This window comes from Mustela erminea, chromosome 12 (assembly GCF_009829155.1).
Source record: "Mustela erminea isolate mMusErm1 chromosome 12, mMusErm1.Pri, whole genome shotgun sequence".
Classification (NCBI taxonomy): domain Eukaryota; kingdom Metazoa; phylum Chordata; class Mammalia; order Carnivora; family Mustelidae; genus Mustela; species Mustela erminea.
Window position 1 is genome coordinate 65479879 of NC_045625.1, and position 17231 is coordinate 65497109.

Here is a 17231-nt window from a genome sequence, read left to right on the forward strand (position 1 = left end):
CGTCTCTCTGGGTGGCATTCCAAGCACTTGCCGTGGAATTAATGTGAAACCGGAATTAAACCCTATCCTTTCAGAACACACGACGCACCTTTCTACCGGTACTAGAATCAATTCACATCGGCTGAGGAAGAAGTCGATTCTAGGTCAAGACTTCCCTTTTCCGTTGTGAAGCCCCAGTTTTCAAGCATTTTAAAAACATTATAAAAAGAGCAAATTTGACAGACGGATAACTGGGCAACTGCAGACTGCAAGAAGGTTTGACTCCAAGTCCCTTAGGTTTTCCCTCGGAAACTGCAAATATTCTGGGACACGCAGCTGGGCTGGGGAGGCTCCGCTCCCAGGCTCCGCACCGCCGGGTGCTGCTTTCTCCGAGAAACACACCAGCTGTGGCCGGGGACAGGTTGGTACCTGGTACACACGGCCTCCGCTTCCTAGCTTCTCTTCCGTCACTGAAACGGGGTCAACCCCATTTTACTCCCACTAGACTCTCACATTTTTAAATACATATGACACTGAGAATATGCTGCATGGTCAAAGCACCGGCAGAGTCTGGGGACATCATCACTGCGCTACGGTGGAAAAGATATAGCTGTTCAGTCCACATCCTTCCCTGTAGAGAGCAGTGTGATATGGGGACCTTTACAGGACTGTCCTCTGTCGGTGTTATCCCAAGGATGAAAACACACGATGCATCTTCAGGAACTTTTTCGTGATTATTTGTCCACCTTGGAAACTCAGGAACTATGGCTGCAGTCCTTCCCTTCAGAATTTTGTGATTATGACCAGTTAAAGGAACTGATCATCAAACAAGAGATATTTCTGGAATACCTTCTTGCAAGATGCTGCGAACAAAAGAACTGTGGCATCTTGAAGGGCTTCCAATCCAGGGTGCACGCACACGCGCACGCACACACACACACAGAGCCAACAGTGCAATGGTGGGAAGTGTAAACGTATGAATGTGCCGAAGAGGAACTGCCCCCAAGGTTCACAAAAGGAGGGCTTTGAAGTGGGATGCTCTGCTCAGGGTGACCTCCCTGGGGGAAAGAGTATATACACCCAGAATCAGGAGGAGCGCTGAGGGTCCCCCACGGTGACGGGGGGATTCTGACCACCTGCACCACACAGGTGAACAGGGACATACAGGCCCAGCATCAGTCCACATTGCCACCGATGGATGTCCTTTTCCTGATTATCCTCCATTGCCTCCGTCTGTCCACCTTTACCCGCACCCCCAGTGCATTCTTCACTCTTCTCTGCCCAGGCAGGTGGCTGTCTCCCCGCCCACCACAGACTGTATCACTGGGTCTCCCCGCAGGCGGTTAACGGGAGGTGCTGGCAAGAGGCTGGAGGGAAAGAGAGGGAAATGGTGTGTGCTGGTAGCTCTCCTCGGGGGTCCAGCTCATCCTCAGCAGGTATGAGACCCCCAGACTGTTGTATACGTGGCCATTCCATAACCTTCGCCTGAACCCTTGGGAGTGGACTCATTTCCTGCCAGCACCCTGACGGACACATTTCCTTTTTCCACAACACTCCCAAGCCATGGCCCTTTCACACCCTCCCCCACTGGCAAGCGTCCCCCAGGTGACTTCTCCACTAATGCCCCTGTCCCCAGGGATCTGGGAGCCCTGGCAGGGCACTGGCCACACCTCCTGTCAGGGAGGCCGCCAGACCCCACCTTCTACCTTTAAAAGCCCCTGCTAGGAGGGAGGGATCTAGGAGCCAGTACTCAGCCATAGGGGCGCCCATGGTCACACAGCATGCCGTACCATCCACTCCGCTAGAGAGGCAGAAACCGGGGGCTACAAGAAATGAAAAGAAAAGTAGGAGTTCTCTAGCTTTGACTTAAAATTAGTGACCAGTATATTTAAAAAAAAAAAAAAAAAAAAAAAGGCCAATACCTATTAAGCAAGTTAAAAACAGAGTCCTCAGCACAGGAGCAGAAAGCCTCCCCTGGGAGAGAGCAGGGTGGACAGGGGTCGGGCAGCAGGGGGAGCCTGGCTGTGACTCCCAGCAGCCTGGTCAGCATGGAGGGGCACAGCGCAAACTGGGGCATTAGCCACAGGTAGCTCCCACAGCCAAGGGAGGGAGTAACATCTGGCATCTGGAAGTCTGACCAGCAGCCTCTCTAGGTCTTCCTCACTGTCAGCCCCATGCCAGGCTTCTGGGACACGGCAGACCCATCTGCTCCACGGACAGCATGCTGGAGAGCACCTACCCCAGACCTCCTGCTCCCACCACCTGGCCGCCCGCCACATTCACTCCCCAGCTCTCGATACCAATTTTAGTAGCTTCCTTCAAGGGCATTTTCATTGCTCCTTGGGTGCAGGATCCTGCTTACCTATGACCAGCTCCAACCCTTGGGCCCGTGAGTCAAGGCTTCCCTGTCTCGATCCCGGAGCCCAGTCATTCTCAACAGGAAGTGGGGAGGGGGTGCCCCTCAACAATCACGGAACAATGTTTACAGACATTTTGCGTTGTCACACCTTGGGGGGTGGAGGGCACTACAGGCACCCAGTGGGTGGAGGCCAGGGGCGCCGCTAAGCATCCCCCAGCGTACCAGACAGCACCACGACGGAGAAGGATAGCAACCAAATGGTCACTAGCATCACAGGAGAAATGCCTGGTGTCGAAGGAGCACAGTGAACTTACACTGAACATATTAGAGGAGCTGGCATTCTGCTGGATGTTACATGGGTGTTTTAAGGTTTTTTTAAAACTTTTTTAAAACATAAAAGTTTTTTTAAAACTCAAGGAGCCTGGATGGCTCAGTGGGTTAAGCCTCTGCCTTCAGCTGGGGTCATGATCTCAGGGTCCTGGGATCCAGCCCTGCATCGGGCTCTCTGCTCAGCAGGAAGCCTGCTTCCCCCTCTCTCTCTGCCTGCCTCTCTAAATAAATAAAATCTTAAAAATAAATAAATAAAGTTCTTTAAACCTCCCTCCCAAGACGGTGACCAAGGCACAATACACAAAGTGAGCTGCGCCGCCCACCACCCAATTTCTAGACACTGCTTAGCGGTTTGGGCATCCCGTGGTCCTTCTGCTATTTTATACACATTATCCAAGGGCGAGATCTTCCTGAATCTCAGTTTTCTGATCTGTAAAATGTGGCTAACAATACCTACCTCCAGCTCCCGGCCTAGATAGGTTCCCCGAAAATCTGTTTCCTGGTCTCCCACTTCACGCCTGATTTCCACTTGCTTCCCGGGAATATAGGGACAGAGACACACGGACACACTCAGCCGCTCAGGTACCCACCCGCTTACATTATTACATCCCCACAAGAATCTGAATAAATGAATGAAAAAAAAAACCAATGACCCCTCTAGGTCCGAATGACCGTTCCCTGCCCGAACTCCAAAAACGGGTTTCTGTACTTGGTTTCTCTCACGTCTTACTTGGGCTTTCTATTATCATTGGTTGTGCAAAGTCCGTCCACTCTGCATGGTTGGAAACTTGTTGAGATTAAGTCAAACGAGTGCTGGGCCCTTCGCATGTCCAGCCAAGCCCGGGGGAAGGAAGAGACGATGAACAGATAATACGGCTCACGCGACAGTTTTGTTTCACGGTCCACTTATGTGGCCTGTTTATAGTCACTACGCCGTTCCCTGACATTTCATCTGAACTCACCTTCTAGATCCAGCTTCCAAGTATTTTCCTTTACAAATCTGTGAGCATTTAATGTCACTTTCATAAACTAAAGCTATCCACTCAATGGGCCTGCAGAATAAGGCATTGCCCTTTAAAAGTGGCCTCTTGGGCAGCAGCCATGTTCCCTGCACCAACGAGACCCCAGCCCAGGGGAACAAGGACGGGCACTCCAGCGTGTAAGTGGGCATTCACTCCCAGCACCGGGCAGAGCCTCCCGGCCATTAAGTGAGTCCTAACAATTCAGTCTTTCAGTCACCAACCTAATAGGCTTTTCTTGGCACGGGCAATTTGGGCTTCGCCAAACACTCATTTTCACATCTTAAATCAGTACGTGTCAGAGCTAAACGGAGGCTCGGCTCTGCCACAGGTCTTGTGTTCTGAGGCAAACTCGTCTTGCCCAGGAACTCGGGGGCCCGCACACTCACTGCAGACCTCTTTTTCCATAAAGATCTGTGACAAAAAGCAGTGGTTTGTGCCTCTGATCAAATGCCTGGGGTCTTCTCTGACGGCTTAGGACTACTTTTAACTTAAAAAGCAGCTAGAAAAATGAAATAGGCTTTTCGGGAACTCAAGGACAGCACAGGAAAGCTGAATCTGCATGCTGACACGTCCCGGGTTCCCAGTAAATGCCAGGAGGGCTAACCCTCGGAGCATTTCTGAGCAGCTGACACCTGGCTTCCCTGGACACATCTCTTTCCATAAACCTCCTTAACAGAAGCTTCTCCCTCCCTCTTCCCATGGCATCTGGATGGAATTTCTTTCATTTCTTTTCTTTTCTTTCTTTCTTTTTCTTTTCTTTTTTAAGGATTTTATTTATTTGAGAGAGACAGAGAGAACACCAGCAGGGGGAGGGGCAGAGGGAGAAGCAGGTTCCCTGCTGAGCAGGGAGCCTGATGGGGGCCTTGATCTCAGAACACTGAGATCATGACCAGAGCCAAAGGCAGACGCTTAACCCACTGAGCCACCCAGGCATCCCTGGGTGGACTTTCAAGATGGTATCTTATCCCCAACAGCCCACATTTTTCTTCTTTTTTAAGATTTTATTTCTTTATTTGACAGAGAAAGAAACAGCAAGAGAAGGAACACAAGCAGGGGAAGTGCAAAGGGAGAGGCAGGCTTCCCGCTGAGCAGGGTGACTGATGCAGGGCTCAACCCCAGGACCCTGGGATCTTGACCTGAGCCGAAGGCAGCCACTTAACGACTGAGCCACCCACACGCCCCAGCAGCCCACTTTTGAATGCCCAGCTAAATTCCTTATTTGTTTCTCAGGAACTCCAAGAGCCATTTACCACAACATGAGGCCAACTTGCTGAGGGAGCCCAGCACATAAATCGAGTCCTGTGTCGGTGCCCACCAGCAAGGGGCAGGCACACCTACAAGGATGGATCAGATGAACTATCAGATGACCAAAGTCGAGCCTGGCAGAGTGAGCCCACCCTGCAGGCTGAGTCGAAGGTAGAAGAGAATGGAGAAGAGAAGGCAGAAGAAGAGAACTAAGGAGTGAGCCCTCACCCCCCACCCCACCGCCAGGTGTCCAGGAGGAACGAATGGAGACAAGGGACAGTCCTGTCACAGAGACTCAGAAGCGCGTCATATAGTGCCCTCTCCCTCGTTCCCTCTCACTCTCTCCATCTTGTTAACCTGCCACCATTTCTTAAGCATTTACTCTATGCCTGGTACCAGTCCAAGCACTTTACACACATTACCTACAATCTCACAGCGAACTTGGGAGACAGGTATGATTGCTGTTCCCATTTAATGGATAAAAAAACCGAGTCCAGTGAGTTTCCCAAGGTAACAGCTGATGCATTGTGGAATCAGGGATTTGGGTCCAAAGCTCTGAACCATATTCTAATTTCTGCATATGTACCTTCATTAAGCAAATAAGTAAGACCTACTGTGTGCTGACCTTAATCCCACCCAAGAGAAGTGACATAAGAAGCCACGTTCTCTACTCAGAAGACGCACAATCCATAGGGAGAGTGGAGAATCACAGGCAGAACCCAGTTGCGCAAGCACACCAAGTGGCTGCTTCTTCATTCCGAATTGTTAAGGAATACAGAAACCAAGGAAGACAGGCTTCCTGGTGGACCAGCCGGGGACATGCTCTGGAGAAGGCACGGGCTGCCGCTCCAGGTCATTTCTCCAGGCGATCGCTCTTCTCTCATGTAGATGACTTTCTTAAAATTATCTTCATCAGAGAGAGAACAGTGCTCCTGAAGAGGAGGTGAGACCTACACAGGGTGGTCCCTACAAGTCAGCGATATTCACAAAACAGGACATGCTCGTTCAACCCCGGGATCACATTCGGCCAAACCCAGGGACTTCGCACTTCCACACACACCACGCTGAGGCCTGCCCACTGCTGTATTTGCCAAGCACTGCCAACTCTGCATCAAGGGAGCGGTGGGGAGAGTACGGACTGATAAAACTTTATCCTGGAAAATATTCCGCTTGTACTCACCCACCTCCTCTCCCAGACAACTGAGCCAGCCCTACATGAGGGAAAATACAGGGTGGTACATAGGGCCAGCCCTCACCAGTTCTCGAAGGGAAAACTGTAAATATCCTCCAGCTATCCCAAAGCTTGTTCGGATTACAAAGAAATGCCAAGAATAGGATACCAAGTGGTCACCTGATAGGCTCACGTCCAGATGGGATGACAGGTTCCAGCGGCACAATGTTGGACACATGACATCTGGGAGAAAAAGGAGCGGGAGGGCCTGAAGTCAGCCCGGCCTCGCCCAGAGCAGCCCAGTGCCATAGCACTTGCGCCAGGAGAGGGGCTACTCATGTCTTGCAGAAGGTAAGGAAGCTAACCCGTGCTCAGCAGGAGCCAGACGAGCTCCTGAGGACTAACTCGGTAGAAGTTTCTGGCTTCAAGGACAACAGCTCACATGCTGATTCTAGATGCTCTGAGTGGCAAAGACAATATTTAGAGAGACAGCTTTGTATAATCAGGCCCCAGGTGTACAGGAGAAACCCCGGGCAGGCTCTGCTTTCAAATTATACTGATTTATATCCCAATAAAATGGCATTTGTAAGGTAGCAAGTGACCAGTTAGCGGTTTGGGTTTGGGTTTTGCTTACCAAATTTCTACAGAGAGCTCCTCTGTGTATCATGTACGAGTCAGCATCTCAGACATCAGCAGCCGGCTGGTCAAAGTCTCTTCTCGACAGCGTCTGAGACACACATACATACCTGCACTGCTTACCTAGAAACTACAGACTGCTTACCACCAACAACAAAAAAACTGGAGCTCCGCACAGATGAGGCAAAGGAACTTCTCGGAGGAGGGTGGGCAGCAAAGGCCTCAGTCAGCTGCAACGACTGATCTCTTCTGCCCCAAGCCACTCCCTCTTTGTCCCAACAGATCCCTCCTTCTTGTTCCTTGCCTCACCCAAGTCCTACCTACCCTCTGCACGTGCAGCCTGCTCACAGGCTGAGGAAGAGCTATTCCTTTTCATACAGATCGAAAAAGGGGCACTGCTTATTTTCCCTACATTTCTTTTTCTTTTTTTAAGATTTTATTTATTTATTTGACAGAGAGAGAGATCACAAGTAGGCAGAGGGGCAGGCAGAGAGAGAGAGGAAGCAGGCTCCCTGCTGAGCAGAGAGCCCGATGCGGGGATCCATTCCAGGATCCTGAGATCATGACCTGAGCGGAAGGCAGAGGCTTAACCCACTGAGCCATCCACGGGCCCTTTACATTTATTTTTCAACTGGAAAATTCTACCCTCAAGGGCCTGCAACATGAGCATGGAAGATGGAAGTAAGGTCTCAAAACTCCCGATTTTTTAAGTTACAAAGAAAACTGTGCGTGGTTTCAAAGGCAGGAAACGCCGAGCTGCAGAAAGAGCTCTTGAACTACGGGAAAGAATGGAAATTAGCTCATTCCTTGCAGGTGAACACTTACAATATCCATACTACTGGAGAGAAACCAGCCTCGTTTGTCACATTAGATCATAATAACAATAATTAGGTAGTTTTGACAGAAAATATGTCCCCAAAGAGAGGCCACACTCAGAGCCAAATTTCCCAGCTGAAAACCATCAATAAAAACTTTTCAAACACCAGAGATCAGCAGTTTCCAGCATTCATTTGCTCAAACATTATGTTCCTCATCCAAAGTTGAATGTGTGTATAAAGGGAAAAAAATCTACAACATTCACCCCACCTCCTGTCCTGACATCTCTGAACATACACAGTTGAATAAAATTCCTTAAGCTCACACTTGAAAGGTCGTAGAACAGGGGGGTGAGCCCCATGGTCATTTCTCAGGGGGAGGTAACATGACACTTAAGTGACCACAGTGCGACCTGTAAGCCATACTTGCTTCTAACGTCACCTAAAAAGAGAGAGGCAATAAACAAGATGGGTTACCTAAGAAAGATTTATTACACAGACCCAGATGTTTCAATCCCATTTAGATATTGTAGAAGAAACTGGATGGCAATTTTTTTTCCCTCCTCTCTCTCCTAACTGCCCATTTAAAGGAATTCATTTAGAATGTTAATAAAGTGATAAATTGGGTTTACTATAAATAATTATACTGTCATATCATCTCTTTCAAGGCTGAAAGATGAGGCTTTCTGTTGTGATAATCTACCTCAATAAACCAAAGCAAAACAATTAAGTATTGCCTTCCACATAAAGGCTCAGGCAACGGCACAGTAGCCCTACCCCAGATAGACCAGCGCCACTTCGTGAAACACGAAATAGTTTGTCATTTAGGGGATGGCCCACTAGGCAGAGCCGTGACTCTCACATATGATGTTACTCAAAGGTTCAGTAATACGAAGAGTGTTCTGTGAACTTTCTAAAAAGCTGAACTATTAACTTGGGGAGTTGGGTCAAACCATGCCACACACGAACATCATTCATAACTGTGGGGCACAAGGGAAAACGAAAGAAGTTTCTGTGTGCAGGAAAGTGGCCAGGAGAGTTCTGAGCTCAGAGTAAGCCTCTGGCTGGGGGGAAGAATCCAGCCTTCAGGGAAGTTGGCTACTAGCTGCTCCTAACCACCCTCTCCAAGGCAGATATTAAAAATGGATTGGCAGTAGCCGGCTTCCCAGGTCACCTCTCTTAAATATCTTGCCAAATCCTAACTAGCGTAAAGAACATTCGAAGCAGGCTTGGCCAGGTTCGGGCCCACCTCTTGCTACCTACTAACCAGGTGCTTGAGACACCGGCCCCGTCTAAGCACCGACCGGATGAAATGGGAGGGGAGGACCCACAGATGACTCCCAGCTTCTTCCAGGTCCGGGTGCAGAGGGGTCTTCGTTAAGGCATGCCCATCCTTTCCACCAGGATGTGGCTTCTTCGTCTCATGATCAGTAATAGGCTTCTGCTAAAATCATGTTTTATTGCATTCATACAAAATACCTGCCTAGTGTAGGTACACACAGCAGCTGCCTAGAATTCAGGGTGAAAGCTGGTAACACATCTCCCTGTAGGAAGACAGGGAGCCTTCAAAGAGGTCAGACGATGTGACTGACCTTGTAGCTCTCAGGGCATGGGCCTTGCCCTCCCACCATACCCTCTCCAAGGGTATCCGGCGACACATGTCTGTGCCTCTCCACCCAGATGCCCTCCTCAGCCCCACTCCGCCTGGGAGGAAATAGTCTTTGGCTTTGAGGGATCACAACTTTGCTAGAAGGTCAGAGAACGTATTGACCCTGTCACCTCCCCTTTCTAAAACCTCCATATGTAATTCCTGGAATTAATCTGAGCACCCATCTCTGTGAGCCTGCTGTGTGTTTTCCAAGGCTTTGGAGAGGCAGCCAGTGTTATGGGGCCTTAGGTTTCCAAGCGGCTTGGTAAGATACAGGCCTGGGGTAACAGGGAATGGGGGAACTAAAGAGTCAGCCTCTTGCTTCTCAGCTCCCCAGCAATAAAACCTCAACCTTCTATGTTTCTGGCCCCATTGGACCTAAATGATGCCCGCCTGGGTGGTCCAGGGATGCCTTCCCAGTGCTGGCAAGCAAGCATCCAGCCAAACTGCCCCCCAACCGCCATCACTGTGCCCTCCCTTCACAGGCTGGAAGACCATGATTAGAACGTCCTAAAATGCACAGAATTCACAGTCACTGAGTGCAGAATGTAGTCGATGATGCCATAATGGTGTTGTACAGTGGGTGACAGAGGACAGCCACCCCCGTGAGCATACCATAACACACAGAGCTGTCAATCACTATGTTGTAGACCTGAAATGAATGTAACATTGTGTGTCGACTACACTTCAACTAAAAAAAAAAAAAAAAAAATCACTGAACATCACCTCTAATGCATCTATTTGAACTTTATCTCTCTTAAAACTTTGCAGCTTCTCCTATCAGAGGAAACATCTGAGGGCACACGAAAGCAGAAAGGCAAATACAAAAAATCACATTCAGCACAGTCCTACGGATGATCTCACAGTCAGCCAGGTGGGCCTGAGATCGCCCCTTCCAAAGGGAAAACAGGCCAAGATGTCTTTTGTCCTTCCAGCCACGCAGGACCGCCGTGACTCCACAAACCCACACAGTGATCCGCAGAAAACCAAATCAAAGACGTATGCTGACTCCTGGAGTTCAGGACAAAGCCTTACTTCAATTAAAATGCCTATGGATCGTATGCCAGAATGAGAAAGTTTTAAATTTGAATTATTAAGCTTCCAGCCACCATCCGAATGGATGTAAATTATCTAATGCTCCACTTTGTTTCGTTTAAAACGGACCTTGGGCTTGGACATTTTGGCTGCGGTGCATATTACTGTCCAGGCACAGAGAACACAAACGGAAGAGCAGTTTCCACTCTTAGGAGTCACAGCCCTTGACTTCCTAAGCTCATCCCCCACCAGGGTCATCCCTTACTGAGGGCCATACGCACGTACGTGCATGTGTGCACGTGTGTGTGTGTGTGTGTGTGTGTTCACAGTGCTTCACACACAACAATTTATTCATCCCATCAACAAGCATTTATTGAGCCCCTACTGATGAGTATCTAAGTTGGTCTTAGAGATACACACCCATGAGCAAGTCCAAGGTCACAGCCCTGGGACAACCTGCGAGGAAAGCAGGTAATCACCTAAACAATGACTCTACAATGTGGGAAACACAGGATGGGACAACAGGTTATTAAAAATAATACCTCAGGCAGGGACAGCGTGTCAGGTGTTGACAGCCACAGTGTCTCATTCCCACAACACCTTACAAAGGTAGGTGTCTCCCCACTTTCCAAATGAGTGTCCCGAGGCTGTCTCACACCGCACACTGCCTCTCTTATCAGCATGAGCACTTGCATCGTCATTTAGGTCTTAAATCCCCATCATGGTCCCAACGCCACACCTGGCCACCCGCATGGCTTGTCCAGGCACTGATCCAGATGTCGCTCGGTGTTACACTGCACTGCATGCCCTGGGAAGAAAAGACCACGGAGCTCACTCACCACAAGGAGTGCTCCAGCGGGCCACGAGAAGCAAGAGAATAATGACAGCACAAAGCAAAGACCCAGCACGGCACGACAGTCTGTGGTCGCCTACCAGCCGAGCGGAGTGCTTCAAGACAGCAAGTCTGAAGAACTCACTGTGGAGGGAAGGTCTTCAGGAGGCAGGGCCCTGGTCTTAAGATCATGTGAGGTCAGACGGCGGGAGAGGAAAGCGGTGCTCAGCGGGATGTCCAGAAGGCTCCCCTGTGAGGCTGAACCTAAGGGGTTCGTGTAAGGGGAGCCCGAGGGCGGGACAAGCCAGCCTGCTCCAGCTGCTAAGAGTGGCGAGGGTACCCCGTGGGGTTACAACTGACCCAGCTATTACAGCTCCGTTCACAAGAACCCCTCCCAGAAATCACTCCAGGGGATGGAAGCAGTGCTTTATGGATGGAGAGTAAGACCCCAAAGGGCCTCCTGGAGTCAACACAAATTTGAAGACTCACGAAACAGTCTTCTAAAGGGGGGTGGGGGGGGTGTTGCTCATGACAGGAGTTTGGACTCAGAGTGGGGAGGCCAAGGGCAACATTAGCGTGCCTCCCCGCACATGACCCTTTTCCCAGAAGACCTCCATTCACAAAATTGGCAAACAGAAGGCTGAACAAAAACTGACTTGCAGGCCAAGCTATTAGCCTGCCTGGAACACGCACATGTGTCAGTCAGTCCTGCAGATAATATCTCCCTTGGTTAAATGCTTCACTGTGGATTAAAATACTTCTACATGTGTTAGACTATGTGATTTTCAAAACAGCCACAACATAAGCACTGAGGCTCTCACTTTATTTTTTTCTAAATTTTTATGTATTTAAAATACTTAAGTAATGTGTACACCCAACACGGGGCTCAAACTCACAACCCAGAGAACAAGAGTCACATGCTCTTCTGACTGAGCTAGCCAGGCACCCATAGGCCACTTGCTTTAAAAATGAAGATCCTGAGGGGAGCCTGGGTGGCTCAGTGGGTTAAGCCTCTGCCTTCGGGTCAGGTCATGATCTCAGGGTCCTGGGATCGAGGCCCGCATCGGGCTCCCTACCCAATGGGAAGCCTGCCGCCCCCCGCCTGTTGCTCTGCCTACTTGTGATCTCTCTCTGTGCCAAATAAATAAATAAAATCTTTAACAACAACAACAAAAAAATGAAGATCCTGAGGGTCAGAGAGGGTAAGGGACTTACTCAAAGTAATTAGCAAGTTGCAGAGCCAGATTTTGAACCAGGATCTCTGCCCAAGGGTCTGTCTGCTGGATCATTAGTGCGACAATCAGAGTACTTTATAAAGTTCTTTACAGGAACAGAGATCTTTTATGGCAGTCCTGGGCAGTCCACACAGACACACAGACACTCGTACATAAGGTACTCTGTTGGTTTTCCTAAAAGTAAAGCAATAATAGTAATAATATCGAGTGCACCCATCTCACCTCCTCTGGCTATGGACTTGGTCTCAGCATATGCATAAGCGAAAAGAGTACCTATTATTTCGATGACTCCTAAAGACATGCCGGTCAAGTGTAGAATGTACACAGGTCTGGGCATAACTCACTGCTCACAAGGGCCCTGCATCTGTGCTCCTCATCTGCGCATTTCCATTTCTGTGCTCTTTCCTGCATCTCTATCTTAACTCAGGACTTGTTTTCAGGAAGTAGTTATTTCCAAGGCAGATGTAAAAACCGCAGGGCTTGGGAAAGAAAAAAAAAAAAAAAAAAAACACTTCCCCCTTAAATCAACCATTTTCCTCATTTTCAGGCAAAGCAAAAGCAGCTGTATCGGACGGATGGAATATATATTTTATTTTAAAACCCCCCAACTCCCAGTTTCTCAGAGCCCTTTCTCCTAAATTCACAGGTCACACAAATTAAATCAGCCCATCAATGAGGTGTCAATTAGCCTTACGTGGTGGGGAGAAAGTTCTACACAGAAACGAAGACCAAGACAAAAGTCAAAGCTAAATGTAGTGAGAACGGAGCACGCCACCTCCCAGCTCAGAGGCAGAGGGCCTGTCATCTCGCCCACTAAGTGAAGATCACAACCCCCCCCCCACCAGCCTTAGGGAGACTTCGGGGTTTTTTTCTTTCTTTCTCATAACACATAATTCTACCAAAAGATCTTACTGAAAATAAGGTCATATACTTAATCCATAAAGCAATCGGCTCACCTAATTTTAATCACCCCTCTTTCTAAGAGAATTTATATAATGAGGCCACACTACACAAACGGAATTAAAATATTTTTTTTCACCATTTTTTTCCCAGTGGGGAAACTCAAAGGAAAACTCCATATACCACTCGCTTTGCTGAAAACCACAGGAATAAAGTGATTTAATTCTAGTTAAAACAAGTACTTTAACCACACACCCTTAAACCTTAATCTTAAACATATCCGTGAAATATGATTTTTCAGAACTTTCCTTCTTCCTTATTCCCTCAGAAAATCTCCAATATATCATAAGCTCCTCCTAAATTCAGGCTCTCAGTGACATCCTGAGTTGGTATTAAACACATACAGAAATACTTTGTTAGAGTAACCTTTTAAAAATGGCTTTTAGGGACGCCTGGGTGGCTCAGTGGGTTGGGCCTCTGCCTTCAGCTCAGGTCTTGATCTCTGCGATCCAGGATCAAGGGCTCTCTACTCAGCCGGGAGCCTGCCTTCCCCCCCCCTCCCCCGCCTACTTGTGATCTCTCTCTCTGTCAAATAAATAAATAAAATCTTTTTTAAAAAATGGCTTTTAGGGGCTCCTGGATGGCTCAGTCAGTTAAGTGTCTGTCTTCTCATGATCCCAGGGTCCTGGGATTGAGCCCTATATCCGGCTCCCTGTTGGGGTGTGGGGGGAAGCCTGCTTCTCCCTCTCCCCGTCCCCCTGTTTGTGTTCCCTCTCTCGCTATGCCTCTCTCTGTCAAATAACTAACTAAAATCCTTTTTAAAATGGCTTTTATTCCCCATTCTTATCTGAACTTGTAAAAAATTGTTGTTAAGCTCCACACTGGAAATTCCCATTTCCCACACCTAGGGTGTGGGTGCTTTTGAATTTCCTTCTTTAAAAAAAAAAAAAAAAAAAAAAAAGCTTAGGATCGGGACATCAGGTGAATATGGAAAAATACATATTTTGATACAAGTGTAAGTAAATACACACTTTCTGTTTGTTTCAAGATCGTTCACTCAAAACATACCCACTAAAATCAAATCCTTATGTTGAACCTGAATTTAGGTGTGAAAACTGGGTTTCGTGCTACTTAGATCAGAGCTCAACACATCCTGTCAAATAACCAGTCAAGGGGAAACTGAGCTGCCTCAAAATAATCATTCTTTGTTCACCAGAAACTGAACGACTTTGCCCTCAGAGTCACAGCTCCCGCAAGCAATGGAAGTAATGCTCTGAATCTAGATAGCCATATTAGACTCTCGGTCTTTTATCTGCTACAAATTTAACATTGTAAAGGAAACCAAAGCAACAAGGAACACCAACGGGGTAATTAAATCTCTGGCTGGAGGAAGTTTCAAAATCCAACCCAACACCAACATCGGGCAAGTCGCCATATATGACCTACCCATACTTGCGTTACTCTGAAAATCCAAAGAGAGAAAGCATAAATATTTTAAATCCTACTAATTCGTCGGTACGCTGTTCAAGTCACATACAAGACCTAACACCAGATGCAAATATATCTTACTAAGCTTTTGCCTCATCTCGTAACTGCAAAAGCTGACAAGAATTACTGCAGACAATTAAATCTGTTCCCGTCCAGGGGTCTTGATCAATACCGTATGCAGCATAATCTAGCACTGAAATTGCCTCTTCCATCACAGCCCATTGGATTATTGGCTTTATTTCTGGACCCCAGGACGCGCTGGGCTAGCAACTCTTCTCTGTAATTTGCACATCTCTTGGAAGGGAGAGGGAGCCTCCTGATTCAAACTGCGTTTGTCTACCGCCCACTGCCCCCAATATTATGCATTCGCACAACCCAGTAGCATGCGCTTCGGGCACCCCCTCCCCGCCCCCCGTACCTGCCAAGTTCCTCGCCGGTGTCGTAGTAATCATCCACGTTTTCCTGCCTGAACACAGTCATGATAAACTGTCACTCCTCACCAAAGCCCAGCGCACTTCAGCTCCGCTTCCCACACCATCACCACCGCTCCTGCGCCTCCGTGGGCCCCTCATGCATCAGTCTCCAGTCCTTTAAAATAATAGCAATAATAATAATACAATGATAACCCGAAAACGAAGGAGTCCTCCCCAGCTAAGAGCCCCTCCCAAGGACCACCTCTGCCCGGCTGCCCCGCCCCGCCGGGTGGAGAAGCGCACCCTTTGTTAAACCCGCGCCAGGGACGTCCCCCGGCCCCGCATCGCCCGCGCGCGCGTGGAGCCGGGCACAACCGCACCCCGAGGTCCGCGTCGGCGAAAGCAGGGCGCTCGGCGCGGATCGGAACCGGCTCCGGAAGTGACTGGCCTCCCCGCCTCCCCTCTCTCCACACACGCACGCCCACCCAGCTCCCCACCTCCGGGAGCGCCGCGGGAGAATGAAGCCCTCGCCCGGCCGGAACGCGCCTCGCTGGAAGCATCCCCCTCCGGCCTGCGGCGGCACAGCGGCCCCCGCACCACCTCTCGGCTCCCGCACTCCCCGGCCGCCGCGGCCACCCCCGCTCCTCCCTCGAGCCAGGCAGTCCCCAGAGGCACATTCCAGGCGACTCCCTCCCCGTTACCCGGCCGACCCGGCGTACGGCCGCCCGGGGGAGCAGGGGAGGAAAGGGAGCTGCCGAGGGAGGCGCGGTCGCCCGCTCCCGGTCTCCGCGCCCCGACACAAAGCGCCCGGCCCGGTCCGCGCCACCTGTTCCCACCCAGCCCTCGGGGCAGGGGGAGCCTCCTAGCTGCGGCCCCATTTCTCCCCGCAGTCCAGCCGCCCCCTTCTGGGCCTTCCCGGTTGCCCTGGGCGCTGCCCCGGCAAACCCCGCGGCGCTGCCGCCGCGAAAGCAAAAGCAGGCGGCGGGGCCCGGGAGGGGCCGGGAAGCGCGCGCGCGGCCACTCACCCCGGGCGCCCGGGAGCTGCCCGGGTCCCTCCGTAGCTGTCGGAGGCCGACCGAGGGCGCCAGCGCCGGAGTCGAGCGGGGCGGCGGCGGGAGCGCGGGGAGGGAGCGGGGGTGGGGGGGCGCGGATCCCACGCGTCCGCCCCGGCGTCGGCTTGGTCGGGCGCTCCCCCTCCGGCTCGGGAGCAGCCCCTCGGCTCCTCGCCGCCTTCCTGGCGGAGGGCGGCCGGCAGGCGGCCAATGGGGACCCCGCGGGCGGGCTGGCGGCACGGCCCACCCACCTCCGAGCTGCCCGGCCCGGCGGGCGCTGCGTTTTCTGCGCAGCGCCGACTGCTCCTCCCAGCTCCGCGCTCGGGGCTCGCTGGCGCGCTCTACCGCGCACACCCCCGCACACACCCACTCACCCACACCCACTCACCCACACCCACCCTGGAGCCTAGGGAGCGCCGCGCGTCGTGGGCGCCCCACCTGTGCACGCCGCTCGGCTGCCCCCTTCCGCCGCGTTCCAGAGAAATGCGACTCCTTCGTCCAGCGAAATGTGCCCTGAGCGCCTGGCATGTGCCAGGCACGGTGCTCGGCCCCGGGAACTCAAGAGACCAAAATAAATTTTTAAAAATCCCTTCCCTCGTGAAACTTACATTCTGGTGGAGAAGATAGAAAAGAAATATGTAAGCAAATGAGTGAGACCATTTCAGAAGAGCTCAGGTCTAGGGAGACAGTAACACAGGAGAATGGGAAAGAGGAGGGCAGGGAGGGAGTGGGTCGAATTTACTTGTCTTTTCCTCTCCAGAATAGGTGTTTTGAGCTGAGATCTGAATGATAAGAAGGTATGCAAACAGAGAAAAGATTGAGGTCTCAGAGGACCAATGAGCAATAGAAACAAAGGGCTTATGTGTGCTCTTCAATATGGTATAGGCTTGAAAAGTGGCTAGTCCCAAATGAAGTGTTCAAGAAGTGTGAAATGCACATTGGGATTCCAAGACTGGGTATAGAAATAAGAATGAAAAGTATCTCGTGGATTTTTTTTTTTAATAACTACATGTTTAGATGATAGTATTTTGGATATACTGAGTTAACTAAAATCTATTATTAAAATTAATT

General features: G+C 50.2%; 1 protein-coding gene across 9 annotated transcripts in view; it reads right to left on the minus strand.

Moving 5' to 3' along the window:
• Window positions 1-16678, minus strand: part of DAPK1 (death associated protein kinase 1) — a 173726-nt gene extending 157048 nt beyond the window's left edge. Inside the window, exons 1-2 of one of the 9 annotated variants that reach the window (XM_032308099.1) lie at window positions 16599-16678; window positions 15114-15283 (exon numbers count right to left, since the gene is read on the minus strand). In XM_032308099.1, coding sequence (XP_032163990.1) covers window positions 15114-15175 — 62 coding nt within the window. In that variant the 5' untranslated portion in view covers window positions 15176-15283; window positions 16599-16678. The other 8 variants (XM_032308095.1, XM_032308094.1, XM_032308092.1 and 5 more) reach the window with 8 other exon arrangements.
• Between the last annotated feature and the right edge of the window lie 553 nt (window positions 16679-17231).